This window comes from Pinus tabuliformis, chromosome 3_1 (assembly GCF_031772625.1).
Source record: "Pinus tabuliformis cultivar Carrire ecotype Pingquan chromosome 3_1, CPIR1, whole genome shotgun sequence".
In the NCBI taxonomy this organism is placed as follows: Eukaryota; Viridiplantae; Streptophyta; class Pinopsida; order Pinales; family Pinaceae; genus Pinus; species Pinus tabuliformis.
In genome coordinates, this window is record NC_142301.1 from 711,301,719 (window position 1) to 711,324,327 (window position 22,609).

Below are 22,609 nucleotides of genomic sequence, written 5' to 3' on the forward strand. Positions count from 1 at the left end.
ATTATGGGTCAATATCATCACTTATCAATATCATACTTTGAAATAAATCTTAATCTTTGATTTGTGTATACATCTAAGAATATTTTAAAATATTCATGGAAGGTAAATTTCTACCATCCACATTATTAATAGTTAAATTAAAATTATAAAAACAAATAAACATATTTATTAACATAATTATTATATGCCCACAGGGCTTTGGATTCACGGTGAATGGTTACGCTGTTAAGACACTCCTTGCGATATGTCACCGTTCAAATCCCCGTGGGTACTTAGTTTAGTCTTAACTAGAAAAAAAACATAATTATTATATAAATTTATAAATTAATTTTCAATTATTATTATATAAATTTAAATGTATAAATAAAACATAAAATTTCTCAATCAAAATTACAAATGCAAATCAAATAAAAATACACTTTCATAAACTTTAAAATAATATTTAATGTTTACATAATTATTAATTTAATTTGTATTTATCCTTCGGCTCCTAAAACGAAATAAATTAAATACAATCCACATATATGATGATACAAACAATGATTGAATTTCTAAATAATAAGAGTGCAAAAACATTAAGATTGAGCTTTTTCTTGGAGATCAGATTAATGAGATACGCTGATTTTGACGATTTGCCTGCAAACAATCAACCTTACAGGTATTGTAAAGTGTCATTGTCACTGTCACGATCTGCCTGCAAACAATCAACTTTACATGTATTGTAAAGTGTCATTGTCACTGTCATGATTTCGCACGTTGAAACGAAACAACATTGTATGCTCCAGGCCTGGAATTTCAAGTCCTCTTTGTCTGTCAAATGAAAATCTGATGACGTTTTTGAACTTTTCATGCCTTTCATTTTACGTTCTACCCAAAATTTTGAGTGTTAATCTAGAAACTACGCTGATGACGTTTTTGAACTTTTCATGCCTTTCATTTTACGTTCTACTCAAAATTTTGAGTGTTAATCTAGAAACTACTCTTACATCTCAGCGTCCATTAATCTTCCTCTGAAAGTTCCTTGTTTTTAAATAGCATGCAACCATACTTTTTAAGACTTTATGAATTTTTTAGCTTTGGAGATTAATAATTTTGATTATGTACTTAAATGTTAACATGTAAAGAACACTAAAAAAGGCCACAAGATTAAGATGATAAAAATCCTCAATCACCATTATTTGATGAGAAGTTGGAAAATAATAACACATTATAAAAATATGACATTTAAAAAGACAACATCTGCCTGATCAATAATAAATATTGATATGATGAAGAAAGAAGTTGGAAAGTAAGTTGTAACAATATCTTGATTAAACAAAGCATTTAATAAGCCTCACTCGATACATCATAGATAAATCACTGGTGGTAATATGAATATGGCTTTTATAGGTTTTTCTTCTTGTACATTGATGATTTCAATTAGAAACACTTTTGATGGTTTCATGCTTTTGAATGTTTATGACAAAATGATGAGGCATCATACTCTACAAACATTGAGAGCTGGAGAACATGTTAGATGTAATTAGTTCCATTGTTCAACTAATTCGGTATCATTTTTAAATCTTTCTATTAAAGAAAAAGGCAATATATAAATATATTAAAGAAAAACACAACATATAAATATATATGAAGAGTGCATTTAATCTTCAATCTAAGTTTTTGTTATAAAAAAAACCTCAACAGCTAGTTACAAGTGGCAGTGGCAGGACACAAATACTTTCTCAACATATGTATTTATTGTAAAAATGTTTCAGGCAAAAATATAATGGCATGTGCTTTATAATATATGGATTTCTGTGTAAGTATCATATAATAGCATGTGCTTCATAATATATGGATTTCTGTGTAAGTATCATATTACATATAATAGATATTTAAATGTCATCTCAAAAGGAAGCGTTTGGACAAAGTGAGTAGACAATCAAGCTTTTAAAATATCTTTTGATTTTTTATTTCTCAATAACATAACATGAAAATTATTTACTGTAATTAGTAATAAAAGTACAAATATGTCATTGATGAAAATGTGTTTAAATCCATTGTAATAATGGTTTTCATTGATTGTAGTAGTAATTTCTAAAATCAACTAGAATATTCATGGGTTTCAGACGTCGTAATTAAATTGCAGCAAATTAATGGTAATAATGAGTTTGAATAGCTATAATAATAACAATGCTTGAAATCGAATACGGTAATAATGAGTTTGAATAGCTATAATAATAACAATGCTTGAAATCGAATGTAATAATAATGAATTAGGGCGGGTGGAAGATCTCATCGATATCTTGTAGGAGAAGCATTTGCAATAAGCAGTGTTTGAGACATAAATGTGAATGCGTGAAACTATAATGAATCTTTCACTTTTCACACTTATAAATAAAAGTCAAAAGCTAGAGACTTTTTTACACAAAACAGAACATTGAAAATATGGTTAAAAGTAAAATGATACCTTGAGCAGAGTTTACTGAATGATGTACACGTTCCGACTTAAAGAAAAGTGTCGCGGAGGACTCCTGTTTTGTTTGTCCAAATTTTCACAATTCCTTCAATGCAACCAGCCATGAATAGCAAGTTTCCTTGTTGCTTGTCCTTTGTATGTAGTGGAGAACAAACAATGATACAATTACCATTATGGAACAAATAATCTATGTGATGTCCAGTAGACGTTTAATAATAAAATTGATTGATGTCATTCGCTCCATCAGATACTTGAAAAATGTATTTATTTTATTTTACGTTGTTTGGGTGTGGTTCAATTGGCGATTTCTAAATCCACCTCTATTGTAAAGTTAATGCCCCTTGATATGCGGGAGCGATAGCCACATATAACTCGCGTCATTTTTTTTTTCCCTTTAGTCATCACGGCACGTTATATGTGGCTAATGTGGCTATCGCCCCTGCATGTCAAGGGTATTAACTTTGTAATAGAAGTGGATTTAAGAATAGCCGTGGTTCAATGACGCAGTTGTCTCCTCTTCTCCAGTCAACATCAAGCACTAACTTTGTATCTTGATCTTGCTGCGACTCAATTTAATATCCAACTTCACCCACTTCAAGCCTTACTAGCCATCAAGCCCGGCATTTCAAATTAGGCATGCAATCGATATCTGCCTTTCCCTACTTCTCTCCTTCGTCCTCTCCTCTTTCCAAACCAAAACCCTACACTCTACGAATTCGAACTCTGTTGTATACCGGGCCCTGGCTAGCGTTACTAACTCAAAACAGGTATCATAAATTTTCACTGATGAAATCCAAATATAAGCGTCATTTTGACGGGTTGGAAATACCTAATACACGTCAAGCTTGACGTGGAAACATTTACACTTACCGTCAATTACGTAGTAGAATTCAAAATACGTTCCACAGGACGTCAATTCCACAAGTTGGACACGCAATTCAAACCGCAGTGTTGCAAGTGGACAGGAATCTTGGAAAGCGTGCTGCAAGTGGCAGCTGTCCGTTATCTGTTCTGATTAAGAGGTTTCACTGGTTTACCCACTTCCTAAACTTAAATCGTCCTTACCTTAAATTTTTAAAATAATGAGTCGTTTAAATCGTCCTTACCTGTCGCGGTCCTTCTTCTGTAGTACATGGCGGCGGGATGGATGACACTTAGTGATGCCCATGGGGCGGGATGGATGCCCTTTCCTTTATAGTATGCCATGCTTATGTATTTACATTCTTGAATCCTCCACTGTCGCGGTCACTGTCAAACCTGGCGGCGGGATGGATGACCCTTCCTGATGCCCATGGGGCGGGATGGATGCCCTTTCCTTTATAGTAAGCCATGCTTATGTATTTACATTCTTGAATCCCCCACTGTCGCCGTCACTGTCAAAGCATTCAATACCCTATAGCATAGGAAATATGGCTTTCCCTAGGTTTCCGGCTGCGAAAGTTTTCTGACCACAAATAGCTCTGGTAATCCCTGCCCGTCGCCGACGTCCGTCTATGTAAACGGAGACGGAGAGGTTGGCCTGAACATGCCACGTAAGCGGTTGCTAAGAATCTGCAATCGGGATAAGCGGACAACCCTAACCCTTGGAGAGACCCTTATCCAAGAGAGTGTCACACAGTGCAGAAGAAATATATTACAGAGAGGTCGAACATAGGGAAAGACCAGGGAAGCACTGGTAAAGAACACTTTTCATTTCTCCACAAATAGGGAGCCATTTGTTCCAAATCTTCTTTTCAATCTATCGTTAGATCTCTAGAGCAATTTTTTTTAAAAATATGGGTGAAATCATGGACAAAATTCAGTATGGCAAATGGGGCAGTTGCATAACGCCAGTCGGAGTGCTCTTGAGCTTATTGTCTCTTATATATGCTCAACCAGGTATGTACTGAGTTACCCTCTAACCGTAAGAAATGGCTCATAATAAGTTTGCTTGCTACGGAGAAAGTCGCAGGGTTTCTGTTTTGTCTAACTTTTAGAATTGTCATTCGATATCTTGTTTGATAAGGCTCATCGATCATTTTTTTACATTTAGTTGAGAAGATATTGTTTTATTAATTGATATCTGGTCTCGTGGAAGGATTTTTGATATTTTTTTACATTTTTTTTGAGAAGATATTGTTTTATTAACTGATATCTGGTCTCGTGGAAGGATTTTTGATCATCCGTTGCGGAGGGAAAGCAGTTTATGAAACATGGGAAGACAATATGACATGGGTCACTGATGCTAACTACATAGACGTGGGTCAGACAGCAGAGCTCAGCGACGACGAAATGTACGGTTATGGCATGCACAGTCTACGGGTGTTCCCAAAGCCTCTTGAAAAGTCTTGTTATCAATTGCCTGTGGTCCCCGATGTGCCTTACCTCTTAAGATTATTGTTTGCCGTTGGAAATTACAGTGGATTCAAACGATTACCAAGCTTCGCTTTCTCTATTGAGACACCAGGCATGTTAGCCATGGGAAATGTAACAATCTTAGTTCGATATTCAGTTTACAACGAAACAATATTTGTTAGTTCTGGCCGAGTGCTGTACATTTGCTTGATTAGAACCTCGGAGCTTGATGATCCCTTTATCTCTGGTATCCAACTGAGGAAGCTCAAACCAGGCATGTACGGACAGGCTAAGCCAGGGACAATGTTAATGTCACCATACAGAGACGATGTTGGTGGAAATCAGTTTGATCCGATTAGGTGAATATTTTGGGCTGTATGCATTTACTTATGGAAATCTAAGCGTAATAATTAACCATTTAGTGGTAATAATTTGTTTTCTTCGTTTATCTTTTTATATTTGTTTGTGTTTATTGTTATGGAAATCTAAGAGTCACAATTAACCAGCTAGTCTCGTTGATATTCATTGTAAGCCATTTTCCTACGGCCAGTTAATAAATTTAGATCTTTCCATGGCAGTACCACATGACTAAATGAAATTTGATATGTGAGCGCTGGTTATATTTTTTTTGTAATGACTGAGTTGAATGGCTTTGCATGGTTTATAAAACAGCTATCCTCGGGACGAGTTCGACCGGATCTGGGACCATTTTCTGCCTACGACTAATTCTATTGATCTACAGTTTGTGAGTACTGAGGAGCCCATTTCAACAAATGATACCAAGGAACTTCCTCCACCTGCTGTGATGCAAACGGCAGCAGTTATAAGTACAACGGGGGGTTTCAACCGCCTCTTGATATTATCCCTGGTGACAGAGTATTACTGCTATTTTATTTTGCAGAGGTCGAGAAGCTAAATGTGTCTCAATTGAGATCATTTTACGTGAAAATAAATAATCATTTTCGATCTGACGCCATTACAATTCCGCGCAATTATTCTACCTTGGAGCTAACATTCATATCCAATCGAACAGATTACTTCTACTTTGCCTTTGAGAACACGAGTGATGCTACTATTGGTCCCATACTCAACGCTTATGAGATTTACAAAATAGTTGACACCCAACCGGCAACATATGCACCAGATCGTAAGTTACCTCACTGACGTTTTGAGACTGGAATGGTTGATATTATGATTCAATTTCTAAGTAAGTAGTTTTTATAATGCAGTTAAAGCTCTAGAGGCCATCAAAAGCAGGTTTGGCATAAAACATTGGATTTCCGATCCTTGCTTTTTGATCCCATGGAAAGGAATTGTCTGTGAAAGCAATTCTTCGCCAATAAGAATTTCGGAAATGTAAGTTTGATTATTTCATGTGTTTAGGGTTGAAATCATAAAATTGAGGAGATTCATAGCTGAAATTGTATGTTGACGAAAAGCGTATTGTTGCCAGCGATTTGTCAGGAAAGAATCTTACAGGATTGGTGCCAAACGAAATTGGACAGTTGACAGCATTAGTGAAATTGTAAGCAGAATTTGATTTCGAAGAAATCCTGATGAGGCTCGGGTCATAGTTTGTGTTTGATTGTTATATCAGATGTGCAGTACTTACCGTTCGTGATGAAATTCAATTTTGCAGGTCACTTTGCAATAATTATTTCATGGGGCCGTTCCCAAATTTTTCCAGTCTAACCATGCTGGAAAAGCTGTGCGTTTCATTTCAACAATTAATTTTCTGCTTATCTGGTTTTATTATTGAGCCTCTGTATCTTCATTAAACCAAAATTTACTTTGCTATTTCGTGTAGATATCTACAAAACAACTCCTTGAGCGGTACTTTGCCATTCTGGCTATCTAAACTGAAAAACCTAAAAGAGTTGTACGTCAACCTCTTTCTTCATTTTCTATTTATCTTTTGGCAACTCTTATTCAAAATTAAATTAAGATAATCACTAAATTTTATTCATAATTAATATTTTCCCCAAGTTAAATGAAATTTTTTTATATAGCAATATTTTTTCCACAGGAATATAGGGAATAATAATTTCAGTGGTGTAATTCCTGCCCAACTTTTCCATAGTTTGGTGAAATTCAGGTAACAATATCCTATTTTATGTTCTTTTATGTTTTGACACAAACCGCACTCGAAATTCTCAATTTTCTTTTTTGTTTTCTATGAAGTAAAATGGCATAGACATTGATAACCAATCCAGCTTAGATTGTAATTAATCTAAATGCAAGACGTTCGTAAAATATCTCTATTTTTGGTATGTTACAGTTACTGTGGAAACGCCTACTTACAGATCCCTAAGTGGGGATGCATTCTACAGAATACAAAGGAGAATAAATTGAAGGTTGTCCTCGGAACAACCCTCACCGGAATTCCCGTCATCGCTTTAGCGTTGTTAGTATCTATTATTATGTACCGCAATAAATTGGGGAGAAAAGAACAGGGAACTGTGCTGGAAGAGGAACGATCTTTAGCGCCCGGAGGTTAGGAAATGCTAGCAATATTAGATATAATGTTAAAATGATATGAAACGTACCTGTAGTTTAGAAGGATTTTTGTGCTTCGAATGTACTGCAGATTACTCAATGGGTATGATGCCAAATCCAACAAAGCTCGGTGTCTTCACTCTGGAAGAGATGATAGCGGCCACACAAAGCTTTAGTCGGGAGATCGGACGAGGGGGATTTGGACCGGTGTTCTTAGGCGAATTACCCCGAGGAAGAAACATAGCAGTAAAGGTGCTCTCGCAGTTCTCCCAACAGGGATTTCAGGAGTTCTTGAATGAGGTGATTCTCGTATATTTCTTTAATTATATAATACGGTGTAATTTGGATTATGTAACAATGTCTAACCACACAGTTTTGGTAGTATATGTATTTATAATTCATGCATGTTATTTTACTCTATGAATGCAGGTTGATCTTCTTTCCAGAATTCATCATAGGAACTTGGTATCTCTACTGGGTTATTGTAACCAATCCAAAGAAGTTATGCTTGTCTACGAGTACATGCCGGGAGGTTCCCTAAGGGATCACCTTTACGGTAAATACTTCAGCTGACGGATATGCTTGCTTGAGTCGATAGAATAGACGAGGTAACCAACACGCATTTAGTTATGTTATACCAGGTCCCAGCGCACGACATTCCAATCTAAATTGGAGAACCAGGCTCAAAATAGCTTTAGATGCAGCGCAAGGTAGCTATTTCTCTTAATAACTTTAATGCTCAGGACATTTTTATGATCTGAACGCCAGTTATTAAGTATTGCTTAGTGGACAAATAATACTTAACCACATATCTGACGCTATCCACTTGTGGGTTTCTATTCAAAGGATTGGAATACCTGCACGTAGGTTGTGCCCAAAAAGTAATTCACAAGGATATAAAGACCGCCAACATCCTTTTAGACAACAATTTTAATGGAAAAGTAGCCGATTTCGGTCTTTCCAGGATAACAAATGATGGGGAAGCTACTCATGTTAGCACTGCAGTGAAAGGAACATTCAAATACCTCGATCCAGAGTACATAACTTACTCTTTTTGCAATATTCTTTATGTTTAACAAATTCAATTCGAGTACTGCCAAATTTTATTCTTTATGTTTAACGAATTAAGTTCGAATACTGCAAAATTTTCCATGATGCTTGAGAAGCTTTCTTTTGTTGAAATATTAATTTCCCCTGCTGGGTACTGTTTCCAGAAAACCAGTATGCTTCCCAGCACAAAATAAAACACCAGACACCTGGACAGCAGTTTTGCCAAAGCAATTTTCCCTGGAGCAGATAGAGCCGTGCGATATGGATGGGCAGCTGTCTGATTGAATGTACAGGGCCTGCAACAATGAATTTGACGTGAAGTTGAATCTTCATTGACAGCTAGATTTAACAGTCATGCAATAAATGAAATTTAATGTGTGATTGGTAAACGTTTGTAAAAATAGTAAATACCAGGTTTTATTGCGGACATGGGGAATGTACCGCAACATCCAAAAATCTCAGGAATTAGATTTATTTGTCTGCTGCTCCATACCTTGTCTTAATTTCTAGTCTTCTCATAATAATTTTAAGTAGTTTTTTTTTGGTGTGCTGTTTTAATGTAATGAGCATCAGCATAGAAGGAGAACGGCAGGAGTGTTAATCTCTCAGCAATACAGCGCAGCAGCGCTCGAATGTAATTTCTGTGTTTTTTGAAAGAATGTGCAGTAGCACGAGCTCAGATGAATGAAGCCCTCTTGCACAGCAGTGCAGGGACTGAAAAGTAAGAGAGAGACGCAGTAGCGTAAGGTTAGAAGAAGTTGTTTTATGCACAACAGTGCAGTGATAAACAGAGTTACTGAGACAGAGCACTGAGACAGCAGTAGAGAGCAAAGGGGAGCACGCAACAGCGTGAAGTTTTGTAGGGCAATACGCTGCAGCACGTATGTGCAAGAGGAAGATGTAATGAACAGCAGATCTTTGTGTTCGCTGTGTTTTGGAGCAGCAATGCATTTTACAGCAGCGTGTTACAGCAGCGTTCTGAGCTGAAACAGAGTGTTACAGCAACATGTTTTGTAAATGCACATGAGTGCAGTCACAGCAATGCAGAGTGCAGACACAGAAGTGAAAAACAACCTGTTGATTTTTCAGAGGAGACATAGTATTTTGGTTTTCTGTAATGTACAACAGTGCAGACACAGTAATGTATTTTCTGTTTACAACATGAAGTTTTTTTATGTTTTTGAACTGTCTTTAAAGTAGCCTTGTAGAAATCCCTCTATGTGAGGAAGGCGAATTTGTATCAGTTGATTTACTGTTTATGAATACAAGTTAATTTTTCCTGTTGTTGTTACACCGTAACTCAAAAATACTTGACGTCAAAAATTTACGTTGCTGCAACACCACGAACAGCGTTGCTGCAACACCAGTTACAGCAACTGAAAAAAACTGTGTTGCTGAAACACCGTTTCCAGCAAGTGATTTTCTGGGTTTTCTGTGTTAAAACAGAGTATAAAAACAGAGCATGTTTTTGTCTGCTTGTTATGGAATTTATCAGAAAATTCCAACATGGTATCAGAGCTAGTCCAGGCTCTTTGAAGTGTCAAAGAAGCTGAAGGAAAGGTTTATTGCGGTAGCAGCTTCACCAGCAGAGTGAAGACTCAGCCAAGAAAGGATCCAGGTATTTCTCAGATTAATTTTCTGTGTTGTTGTTGAAGAAACAGTCAGTGATTTTAAAAACACAGTCAGGGATTTTAAAAATAGTTAAGAATGGCAAAATCAAAGAAGAAAATGTCCAAATCCCCTAAGGTTGTGTCTCCCTCCTCTATTAAAATAGAAGACAATCTACTTGAAAACATTCTATTTGAGGCTTCAAAGTTTGATGGAAATTTTGATATGTGGGAAATAAAAATGAGGGCTGTCTTACAGTGTCAAGGGAGTGAAATTTGGGAATCAGTGATGGATGATAGCAAGAAGGATAAAGAATCCAAGGAGCATAATGCAAAGGCAGCAAAGACTATCTTGGATGGACTGCCTGATTCTGTAAAGAAAAATCTAGGAAAATATTCATCAACAAAGGATATTTGGGACAGACTGCATGACCTTCATGCAAAGGGAGCACTGACCATGACCATCAGTGAAGAAGAAAATTATGAACCCATCATAGAAGCTGAATGTGAGAAGGTTGACCTCATTAAACTTCAAGTAAAAGAAAGGGATGAAGAGCTTGCCAAGCTTAAGAAGGAACTTGATGAAAGCAAGAGGAAACATCATGAAGAAGTCATATCCATGACAAATCAGCTGAATGAAGCAAAGAAGCAGGGAGATGTCTTGACAAGTCAACTTGAACAAAGGCACATAAGAGTGAACAAGCTTGTAGAAGAGATTGGACAGTACAAGGCAGAGGTTTCCTCCCTTAAGTCTGAACTACAAGAAGCCAGGAAGCAGGCAGAAGGAGCTGAAAAGAAAATGGAGAGCAGTCAAGCAGAAATCTCCAAAATGAAGTTTGATATTATCTCCCTTAAAATAGTAGCAGCTGAAGCTACTCGTAGCAAGGAAGAAACTGAGGGACAACTAGCAAAGAAAAATAATGAATGTGAAAAGTTAGAAGAAGAGATTGTCCTCCTCAGGAAGAAGGTTGAAGGGATGAACAAGATCATGAAGAGCTCTCAAGCCTTGGATGATATGCTCAGCTATCACAAATCTCCATATGATAAATCAGGACTTGGGTATGTAGGTTAACCCTCAAAAAAGTATGAGGATGCCTTAAGCAAAGGAGATGTGAAGAAGCTAGAAAGAGATGGTGATGCTCCTAGTTCCAGCAAAGGCAAGGAGAAAAATGAAGGCTGCAATAGAAGAAATCCTGCTCCAAGCATAAAACCAGCTCCAAGAAGAAATGTAGCTGATGTCAAAGAGGCAAAAGGCAATGGTTATCATCAAAGGATCTCAAGGCAACAAGGCTTCAGAAGTACATCAAGGAAACCTCCATCTCCCAGGTACCAAAGTTCATTTTTTGGTTATTGTTATGCTTGTTCAAACTTTGGTCATATGGCAAAAGACTGTAGAGCATTTCATGGAGATAGATGTTGTGGTCCCCGACAATCTCCAAGAAATAATTTCACAAGAAGAAATCATGAATTCTTATTCATGAATAAAGTCGAATGCTTTAAGTGTCATAACATTGGGCATATGGCACGTGATTGTAACTTAACATGGGCTCCTATGCAAGCTAGACCCATGCAAAATAAGAAAGTTACACAAGTATGGAGAAGGAAGGAAATACAGTCAGAAAGTCTCTTGAGCTCTCCAGCCGATCTAAGTTTCTTTTGAGAAGATTTTGCTGAAAGAAGATAAAGCATACACCAAAGGGGAGCTTGTAATTTTTTGTTGTTGAACTGTCGTAACAGTCACTCTTTGATGAAGACCTTTTCATAAGGGAAAGATATGAAGTTAAATCTGCCATAGAAGCAGAGAAGAAAAGTATGCAAAGCAAGAAGACCCTCACAGCAGTGGGAAGACAGAACATAAAACAGCAGTTTGGAAATTTTTGTTATGGAGCACATGCATTGAAATGCATAGCAATGGAAGGTAGTTTCCTTCTATGTAATGTGAGAGAACATACTCACAGCAGAGTGAGTACAATACACAGCAGTAAAAAAAATGTAATGTTTTTCTTCATATGCAATGCAACATGCAAAGAAATGCATAAAGAAAAACAGGGACAGCAGATTTTTAATGCACATGGGTGAATGATAATGTGTGGCAGCAGAGAAATGAAAGGAACTGCACAGCAGTGCATTGTGTAAAAAAATGAATGAAGACTAAGATTGTGTGAAGCAAGGGTGTAAAAAGAAAAGGCAGCAGCCCGTGTTAATTTTTTTTGTTGTGTGGAGAATGCAGCGCAAAACAGCGTGAGGATGATTTCTCTCTATGTGCAAGTAATGGAGAGTAAAGAGTTAGTGTATGGGCACACAGCAGTATGATGAAACAAAAGGCAGCCACAGTGCAAATTGCAGAGGCAACGCAGCAGCAAATAAAAACCCAGGGATGACAGAGTCTATGGTTATGGGTATGGACAGCAGTGCATAAGAAAAGGCAGCAGCGTGATGGCAAGAAGGAGAAGCACAGTAGTGCGAAGAAAATGAAACCAGAACTAAGAGAGAATGAAGAAATGTGTTTTTACACAGCAATGCAAATAAGAAAATGCAGCAGCATGGAATTTTTGTTGAAGAAATGAAAGGTAATGGACAACAGCAGATGTAAAAGAAATTTTTTCTTTACAGCAGTAAATGTAAGTATAGTGAATGTGTTGTTCATTGAATTGAAATGCAACATATGCAACAGCAGTGAATGTAAGAAATGTTTACACACAGCAGTGTAAATTTGTAAGGTGGGACAGAGTAATTGTTCCAGAAAAGACAGAGTATTCTGTCTTTGAAGAATGCACAGCAATGCAGAGTTTGCAAAGAAATGTAAGTGAAGTGCAGCAACACAACAGCAAGTGTAGACACAGCAGTGTGGGGTAGACGCAGCAAAGAAGATGGCACAACAGTGCAGCAGAGAATATGCAGCAGCATAAAAGAACAATGTAATGAGTATGCACAACAGTGCAATGAATGTTTTGTTTTGAAACTGCATCTAAAGTAGTGTTTGGCAGTAATCCCTCCGTGAGAGGAAGTGAAGTTCTTAGTGAATCCCTCTGTTAAAGAGGAAGGTGCTTTTCAGCACAGTGTCATGGTAAATCCCTCTGTCAAGAGGAAGATGCTTTTTAGCATACACATGGTAAATCCCTCTATCAAGAGGATGATGCTTTTCAGCATAGTCACAGGTGAATCCCTCTGTCAAGAGGAAGGTGCTCTTCAGCACATTGTTATGGTGAATCCCTCTGTCATGAGGAAGGTGCTCTTAAGCACAGTCTCAGGTAAATCCCTCTATTAAGAGGAAGACAATTTTAATTGGTTGTGGAACTGCATCAGAAGCAGTTGGTGAATTCCTCTATGTGAGGAAGTGTTTGGGTACGACAGAATGCCCAGCAGTTGAAATTAAAGGGGAGTGTTGAAATATTAATTTCCCCTGCTGCGTACTGTTTCCAGAAAACCAGTACGCTTCCCAGCACAAATTAAAACAGCAGACACCTGGACAGCAGTTTTGCCAAAGCAATTTTCCCTGGAGCAGATAGAGCCGTGCGATATGGATGGGCAGCTGTCCGATTGAATGTACAGGGCCTGCAGCAATGAATTTGACGTGAAGTTGAATCTTCATTGACAGCCAGATTTAACAGTCATGCAATAAATGAAATTTAATGTGATTGGTAAACGTTGGTAAAAATAGTAAATACCAGGTTTTATTGCGGACATGGGGAATGTACCGCAACATCCAAAAATCTCAGGAATTAGATTTATTTGTCTGCTGCTCCATACCTTGTCTTAATTTCCAGTCTTCTCATAATAATTTTAAGTAGTTTTTTTTTGGTGTGCTGTTTTAATGTAATGAGCAGCAGCATAGAAGGAGAGCGGCAGGAGTGTTAATCTCTCAGCAATACAGCGCAGCAGCGCTCGAATGTAATTTCTGTGTTTTTTGAAAGAATGTGCAGCAGCACGAGCTCAGATGAATGAAGCCCTCTTGCACAACAGTGCAGGGACTGAAAAGTAAGAGAGAGGCGCAGCAGCGTAAGGTTAGAAGAAGTTGTTTTATGCACAGCAGTGCAGTGATAAACAGAGTTACTGAGACAGAGCGCTGGGACAGCAGTAGAGAGCAAAGGGGAGCACGCAACAGCGTGAAGTTTTGTAGGGCAATACGCTGCAACACGTATGTGCAAGAGGAAGATGTAATGAATAGCAGATCTTTGTGTTCGCTGTGTTTTGGAGCAGCAATGCATTTTATAGCAGCGTTCTGAGCTAAAACAGAGTGTTACAACAACATGTTTTGTAAATGCATAGGAGTGCAGTCACAGCAACGCAGAGTGCAGACACAGCGGTGAAAAACAGCCTGTTGATTTTTCAGAGGAGACAGAGTATTTTGGTTTTCTGTAATGTACAGCAGTGCAGACACAGTAATGTATTTTCTGTTTATAGCATGAAGTTTTTTTATGTTTTTGAACTGTCTTTAAAGTAGCCTTGTAGAAATCCCTCTATGTGAGGAAGGCGAATTTGTATCAGTTGATTTACTGTTTATGAATACAAGTTAATTTTTCCTGTTGCTGTTACACCGTAACTCAAAAATACTTGACGTAAAAAATTTATGTTTCTGCAACACCACGAACAGCGTTGCTGCAACACCAGTTACAGCAACTGAAAAAAACTGTGTTGCTGAAACACCATTTCCAGCAAGTGATTTTTTGGGTTTTCTGTGTTAAAACAGAGTATAAAAACAGAGCATGTTTTTGTCTGCTTGTTATGGAATTTATCAGAAAATTCCAACATCTTTAAATTTTTGGTTGCGCCCAGCTTTCAATTAAATATTAAGAGGACATAATTTATTTCATATAATATAAAATAAAGTAAATATCAATTTACCAGGGGTTACTTTCACAGGTACTACAACACTCAAATGTTGACGGAAAAGAGTGATGTTTATAGTTTCGGAGTGGTTTTGCTGGAAATCATATCGGGTAGACCGCCCATAGATCCAAAACTAGCTGAAGATGAAGTAAACATCATTCACTGGGTAAGGATTCGTATCACCAATCATTCCAAAATAAGAATATTTGACGACATTGACAAGAGAATGTTTAGTAGTGCATGTCCGGGTAGACACTAACAATAATTATTGGCATATTTACAGGCAACACCATATCTAGCAGAAATAGATGAAAATGGTGGCACATTAACAGAAATCATAGACAAGATGTTGGGCGAAAGTTACGACATGAAATCCATGACTTGTGTTGCCAAAGTAGCGACGAGATGTGTTCACGCTGGACGCTCCTGTAGACCTAGCATGAGTGAAGTAGTGGCAGAGCTTAAAGAGGCCATAAAACTTGAGAACTTGTTGGCCGGTCAGGTGGATTCCAGTGGAGGCGAAGGAATGGAGTGGAGTGATGACAGCTGCAACATTTCTAATGTGGGAAGATAAGATAATTATCTAAATCTTATGAAAAATGTCATTCCATCCATTAATTAAATTCCACAGTTGAATTTTTGTTACACACTATATTAATTAAACTGCACCATTGTAATTTTGTTACACACCATATTCAAGCATTGACCAGGTTATATTTAAACACACGACTTCTATTATTTTACACTTGCGGATGTTCTTCAAGTATTTGTGATCACCATCCTTATCCTTGGTAGTTTACAATATGTTTGACATGTTAGTAATCATGCTTTGTTCTTCCATCACTAATTTTACAAAAAAACAGCCGAACATGACGTGCATTTGAAATAAAGGATTGCAATATGCCTTTAATTCATTTGGAGAACCAATTGATATCAAGAAATAAAGGATTACAATATGCTTTTAATACCTAGAGGGGGTGAATCAATATTTTTTTTAATTGTTCTTGTTATTATATATATATATATATATATATATATATATATATATGTGGAACATGGAAATATATAGCTGGAATTAATGCTTTTATTAACACAAATAGTGAAATAAAATAAATACTATATATATATATATATATATATATATATCTATATATATATATATATATATATATATATAACTAGTTACAATTAGTTGCCAAGCTCCAACTTGGACTTCATTGAGGCTCCAACTTCCAGAACACCAACTCTATCTTGCAATAGTTCTGCACTTAGGAGCACCAACTCCCAAGGATTTCAATCATGTTCAGTTCTGAGGCTCCAACCCAAACCTGGTATAAACTGTTTTGCTGCAGTTCTCTGCTCCCAACCCTGCTGAGCTTCTGCTTTTCTCCTGTTCTCTTCTTCTCCGGCCTCTCCTACCTCTTTCCCGTCCTTCGGCTTCCACTCTCTCTGATTATCCAATACCGTTTCCTTGTTTCTCCTGCTTTTTGTATCCCTGATGCCTCTGACAGTTCGTTTCCGCTTACCACCACCTCTTTGGCTTCCTCCTCCATCGCTGTAGTTTCCTCTGCCTTGCTTGATCCTTCGACTTTCCTCCTCGGTTGCTATGGCTTCTTCTGCGCTGTGCGAATTCACCGACTCTCTGGGGACACGTAGATTCATAAGAGAGGTCCAACAATGCACAGAGAAATCATGTTTCACGTTACACTGTAAAATCACTCATCATTTTTTTAATCATAATGGACATACACAGGATTTTACAATTTTAACGGAGAAGTCATGTCCCAATCGCAGTCTCAATTTCCATGATTCAGCGCACTGAACTATCGTTTAGGCCTTCTGAACTATCGGGTGCGTTTTATATGCATCTTTGGCCGTAAAACCCTGCGTAAAGCATAAATTCAAATATACAGGAATATGAAAAAAACAGGCTTAAAACTCTAAAGGGCGGACTTAAAAAACATTCTACCCACATCTATAACTACTTCGGGTCTGGTCTTTATCACCTCGGGCTTTTCCTTTGTATTTTGGTCTTTACACCGAAACCCGCCAATACATTGAAAATCCCTTATGCGCGGAACTCAAACCTTATAAAGTTGGGCATATAAAACCCATCGGGTCCTGTTGTGTAGTCGCAATCGACAATCGCGGCTTCCAGGGATCCTTTATACATCGAGCCCATGGCATCACCGATGGCCGACTACCGATCCTCCTGTGGATGCGATATAACATTAATCTTTCCATAATGTTTTCGTCGAGTCCGCAACATCAATCGGGGGTTTGGGGTGATGGCACATAGCCGAACCACCGATTTCACTGTCGTCGATATATATATATATATATATATATATATATATATATATATATGCCTACTCTGATAGTTTATTCCAATGCAACTATAATTTCCGCCCCCGATAGTGTAAATACATATATATGTGAATTCAGCCTCTGATAGTGTATTCTGATGTATATGTACACTCTGCCTCCGATAGTGTATATTGCGCACATATATATAAACTTTGCCTTTCCACTCTTCTCTATGCTCCGATAGTTCTGTTTGCTCTGTTTGCTCCTCTATTTGCTCTGTTTGCTTTCTTTGGCTATGTTTGCTTCCTCCGATGGCTCTATTTGCTCCCTCTGGCTCCTCGAATATTGCCATATTGACGTCAATGACAATCTATGTCAATAATCTCTCCCTTTGTTATTGATGGCAATATTCTTTTGCTCTCCCCCTTTGACATCAATGGCAAAGGAATGCACATAGACTCCAGCTGTCGAACTGCTCCCCCTGTCCTACAACCTCTTTATGAATGAACTTGAGTGATGCTAAAGAGATAACCCCCATCTTTTGACGCAGATGTTCAAATGCCTCTCGAGGAAGAGGTTTTGTGAAAATATTAGCTATCTGCTCCTTAGTACTGATATATTCCAAGACGATGTTTTGTTCAGCTACTTGTTCACGAAGGAAATGATACTTGATTGGTATGTGTTTGGTCTTTGAGTGCATCACTGGATTTTTGCTGACACTGATAGCACTTGTGTTGTCACAATAGATGGTAATCAGTTGATCTGTACCTATGTTGACATCTTTTAGAGCTTCCTTCATCCATAGTATTTGAGTACAACAGTCTGCTGCAGCTATATACTCGGCTTCGGTTGTGGATAATGATATGGATGATTGTCTTTTGTTGAGCTAGGATACTAAACAGTCTCCCAGGAAGAATGCGTTTGCACTAGTACTTTTCCGATCATCTACACTTCCGGCCCAATCAGCATCAGTGTATGCAGTTACAATCAGTGTTGAGCTCTTAGTGTACCAAAGAACGAAATCAGAAGTTCCTTTCAGATATCTGAGAATTCTTTTTACAGCTAACAAATGGGATTGTTTAGGGGCAGATTGAAACCTTCCCACCATTCCTACTGCCTGCATTATGTCACGTCTTGTAGCAGTTAAGTACAGAAGGGCTCCAATTATTGACCTGTAATAAGTTGCATCTACTAGAGGGGAGTCATCATCTTTGCTCAATTTGTAGTTTGTTGTCATAGGTGTGCTCATGTGTGCACAGTCTTCCATTCCATATCTTTTAAGCATGTCTTTTAGATATTTGACTTGAGATATACACAATCTTGCTCTGGTTTGAGATACTTGAAGTCCAAGGAAGTGAGATAGCTCTCCTATCATTGACATCTCGAACTCTTTTGACATGTTTTGAGAAAATCCGTGGCTCTTTTCATCATTATTGCTAGCAAAAATAAGATCATTAACATAAATAAGGGTAACTAGTAACTTACCTTCATCTATCTTTATGTATATATTACTTCCAGCAACTCCCTTTTTGAAGCCTTGTTGTTGTAGATAGTGATCTCCAATCTTGCATACCAAGCTCTAGGAGCTTGTTTCAACCCATATAAAGCCTTCTTCAAGTTATAGACTAAGTCCCTTCCTTCTGTTAGACCAAACCCTTCTGGTTGCTCCATGTAGAATTCTTCTTTGAGTTCCCCATTTAGAAATGCTGATTTTATGTCCATTTGATAGATTTTGAATCCTTTTGAGCAAGAAAATGCCAAGAACATCCTGATAGCTTCCATATGAGCTACAGGTGCAAATGTTTCTTCAAAATCAATTCCTTCAATTTGTGAATAGCCTTTGCAAACAAGCCTTTCCTTGTTTCTGATAACTTGTCCATCTTCATTCATTTTATTTTGGAATACCCACTTGGTTCCTATTATTTTTTTGTCCTTTGGACGAGGTACCAGTTCCCATGTCTCGTTCTTCTCAATTTGGGACATTTCTTCTTCCATGGCCTTTACCCAATGAGGATCCTTAGTTGTTTGTGCAAATGTTTCTGGTTCTATCATGGATAGAAGAGCAATAACGTTTCTATTTGGTGTAATTATCATCCGTCTTCGGGTTTGCATCCCTTCATCTCTATTGCCAATAATATGCTCTTCTGGATGATATTTCTAGAGAAACTTAATCTTTGAAGAGGTATGAGGTGGTTCTTTTTCCTCTTCTTCTTCTTCCTGATCTATTTCTTCTTCTTTAGGTTCTTCTTCTTCAATGAGAATATCATCTTCATGTTCTTCAATTTCTTTTTCTGGAAGGTCTTCATCAATCTTTACATCATTGCTTTCCACTATTTTCTTTAGTCGAAAATTGTAGCACTTGTAGGCTTTGCTCCGTGTAGAGTATCCAAGAAATATCCCTTCATCAACCCGAGAATCAAACTTTCCTGGTGAGTCATCATTGATTTTTATGAAGCACTTGCTTCCAAAGATCTTGAAGTACTTTACTAAAGCAGGTCTTCCTTTCCATAATTCATAAGGAGTTTCTTCACAATTTTGTCTTAATTGAGTTCGATTCAAGGTATAGACAACTGTCCTAACTGCTTCTCTCCAAAATTTTGGCTGCAAGTCTGCTGCTAATAACATTGTTCTTGCCATTTCTAGAACTGTTCGGTTTCTTCTTTCAACTACCCCATTTTCCTAGGGTGTTCTAGCAGCAGATAATTCCCTTTTAATTCCATGAATATTACAGAACTCATTAAACTATTTTGATGTGAATTCTCCCCCTCTGTTTGTTTTGAGGCACTTAATTTTTGAGTCTTTTTCATTTTCTACAAGAGCTTTTAGATTTTTAAAACACTCAAAAGTTTCAGATTTATATTTTATAAATATATCCACATCATTCTAGTATAGTCATCAACAAATAAAACAAAGTACCTTTCTCCTTGGAGTGCCTGATTTTTAGTTGGTCCACACAAATCAACATGGATGATCTCCAAGGGCTTTGATGTAGAGAGCTCCTTGGTCTTGTGGTTGGTTCTGGTTTGCTTTTCATGTTGACTTGGAACACATACTCCTTGATTTGGTTTGAATAGCCTTGGGATGTCTCATACAAATCTAATCTTGCTGCTATTGATTAGATTTTTGAAGCTTGTATGTCCAAGTCGCTTGTGCTACAAGCAACTTTCATCTCTGACTCGGGTAGCATTTATTTTCTTGAATCTTGTTTAGAATGTAAATGTTGTCTAGTGTTCTAACCCCTTTTGCCACAAGTTCCCCTGAGGAAGAGTTCCTTATTTCACAATCTTTGGTGCTGAAGACAACCTTATGTCCTTGATCACAGATTTGGCTAACACTCAGGAGGTTGTGTTTGAGCCCATCTACTAGCAGACCATCTTGAGCTTTCCCTTTTCCATTGATAAGAGTAACAGTTCCTTTTCCTGCAATTCTGCCAAATCCACTTCCAAAGGACACATTTCCTTAATTTTTTCTCAATGAGACAAACTTCCTTTTGTCCCCTATCATGTGTCTGGAGAACCCACTATCCACAAACCAATGATTTCATTATTTTGAGCATATAGAGCCAGGCCGCATTTATCCATGTTGGGTTTCTCACTACCCGCTTTTCTTCCTTTGAGTGGGCAGTTTTGTTCAAAGTGTCAATTATTGTAGCATAATGAGCAAATCAGATCAAATTTGGTCAAGGGATCAAATGAATTGAAGGTTTTGATTTGTCCTTGCCTTTTGGGGACATATGGTTTGATTATTTGATCCATTAGCTTTGGTGTTTCACTTCTGCGAGCCATGCAATGTCTGGCTTGATGACCAAAGTTTTTACAGTGAAAACAATGTCCAAGAAAGATAGTTTTGTACCTGTTGTAGTAGCCACTGTTTGAGTCAGTTTCCTTCCTTGGAATTACTCCCGCTTCATTCTTTGGATTTGAGATGGGCCTTTGATGGAATCCTGGTTTGTATTTGCTGTAGTATCCATGATTCAAATCCACATTCTTCTTTGGTGTTATTCTTTCTTCATTCTTTGGATCTGGGATGCGCCTTTGATGACATATTTTTTCTTCTTTTGGGTTGTTGCAAAGTGCATCAACATAGATTTTCACACTGTTCTTAGTGCTTGATGATTCTCCTTTAAAGCCTATTCTAGACTTGTCACGTTGAGGTTTTTGACTTTTTAGGATAGTCTAAGTATTTGAGAGCTTTTCCAACCCTTTTTTACTTGCTCCAATTCCTTCCTCAGAGATACTATTTTGGCTTCACGTTCTTTGCAAGTCTCTTCTTTTTCTTTTAGCTTTGTTTCCAAGAGATCTTCTATTCTTGTTTCCTCGTTTTCTACCTTGAGAGAAATTATTTTATTCCATAATTTCTCGTTTTCTTCAATGGCACTTATTAACAGTTCATCTACATTTCCTTCTAGCCCTAAGTCATCTTCATTTGTGAATGCCATGAATAATGTTTCTTAGCTTTCATCATGGTCACTTTCCTCATCTGATTTCCTTTTGATGACTACAAATTCATCCTCATCAGACTCATCTTGCTTAGAGAAGAAGTTCTTCTTATTGAACCCTTTCTTTTTGTGTGCTATTCTTTTAGAATTTCCTTCATCATCACTATCATGTTTATGAGGACATTTTGCAGCATAATGACCTATTTTTCCACATTTGAAACAGATAAGAGGGTACTTACCATTTAGCTTAGATCCTCTCTTCATCTTTCGTACAAATTGAGTCAATTCAGATTCCACATCAGAGTCATCACTACAGTCATTCCTTTCTTTCCCCTTCTTTGATTTTGAAGCCTTGAATGCTACATATTTGGAGCTTGGGCCACCTTTCCTCATCTCATAGGCAGTGAGGATTCCATGGAGTTCATCCATCTTGAGAGTATCTAGATCCTTTGCTTCTTCTATGGCGCTTATTTTTGAGTCAAATCGGTCTGGAAGAGATATTAATACCTTTTGAACAATGGTACTTTCTTCAATCTTTTCGTCCAATCCTTTAAGGGAGTTGACCACTTCAGCTACTCGGAGGAAGTATGATGAAATATCTTCTTCATCTTCCATCTTCAGACTTTCAAATTTCCTTCTATGAGTTTGAAGCTTTGCCTTCTTGACTTTAGAGTCTCCATCGTATAAGCCAACTAGCTTATCCCACATTTCTTTGGCAGAGTTACAATTCATGACTTTTGTGAACTCGGAATCAGTGATTCCACTAGTGATGGAATTCAAGGCTTTTGCATTTGCAATATAGGCTTTCCTCTCGTCTTGACCTATTGGAAAAGTGGGAGGAATTTGGTACTCATTTTGAACGAAATGCCAGACTTTAGGTCCAAGGGACATTAAGTAGTAGGTCATTCTCTTTTTCCAAAACCAAAATTAGCGCCATTGAATAGAGGAGGTCTTCCTGATGCTTCGTGATTTCTCATCATGGCTATGAATCCTTCTTCAAGCTGTTAGGCTAATATGAAGAAGCCCGCTCTGATACCAATTGTTGGAAATACTGGGGGGGTGAATCAGTGTTTTTTTTTAATTGTTCTT

The 22,609-nt window shown here is 37.5% G+C and overlaps 2 protein-coding genes across 2 annotated transcripts; both read left to right on the top strand.

The window, feature by feature from the left end:
* The first annotated feature begins 3,870 nt into the window (after positions 1 to 3,870).
* On the top strand, positions 3,871 to 15,438 carry LOC149189213 (putative LRR receptor-like serine/threonine-protein kinase At1g67720). Its single transcript, XM_089413163.1, has 14 exons — positions 3,871 to 5,151; positions 5,465 to 5,939; positions 6,022 to 6,148; positions 6,246 to 6,317; positions 6,432 to 6,500; positions 6,600 to 6,671; positions 6,819 to 6,887; positions 7,071 to 7,285; positions 7,380 to 7,588; positions 7,718 to 7,844; positions 7,930 to 7,998; positions 8,135 to 8,324; positions 14,809 to 14,941; positions 15,059 to 15,438. Exons 5-14 carry the CDS (start codon positions 6,454 to 6,456, stop codon positions 15,347 to 15,349), a joined length of 1,422 nt encoding a protein of 473 aa, XP_089269289.1. The 5' UTR covers positions 3,871 to 5,151; positions 5,465 to 5,939; positions 6,022 to 6,148; positions 6,246 to 6,317; positions 6,432 to 6,453; the 3' UTR covers positions 15,350 to 15,438.
* Positions 4,234 to 6,321, top strand: LOC149189214 (putative LRR receptor-like serine/threonine-protein kinase At1g51860). Its single transcript, XM_089410147.1, has 6 exons — positions 4,234 to 4,336; positions 4,608 to 5,151; positions 5,465 to 5,619; positions 5,694 to 5,939; positions 6,022 to 6,148; positions 6,246 to 6,321. Exons 1-6 carry the CDS (start codon positions 4,234 to 4,236, stop codon positions 6,319 to 6,321), a joined length of 1,251 nt encoding a protein of 416 aa, XP_089266273.1.
* Positions 15,439 to 22,609: the final 7,171 nt, after the last annotated feature.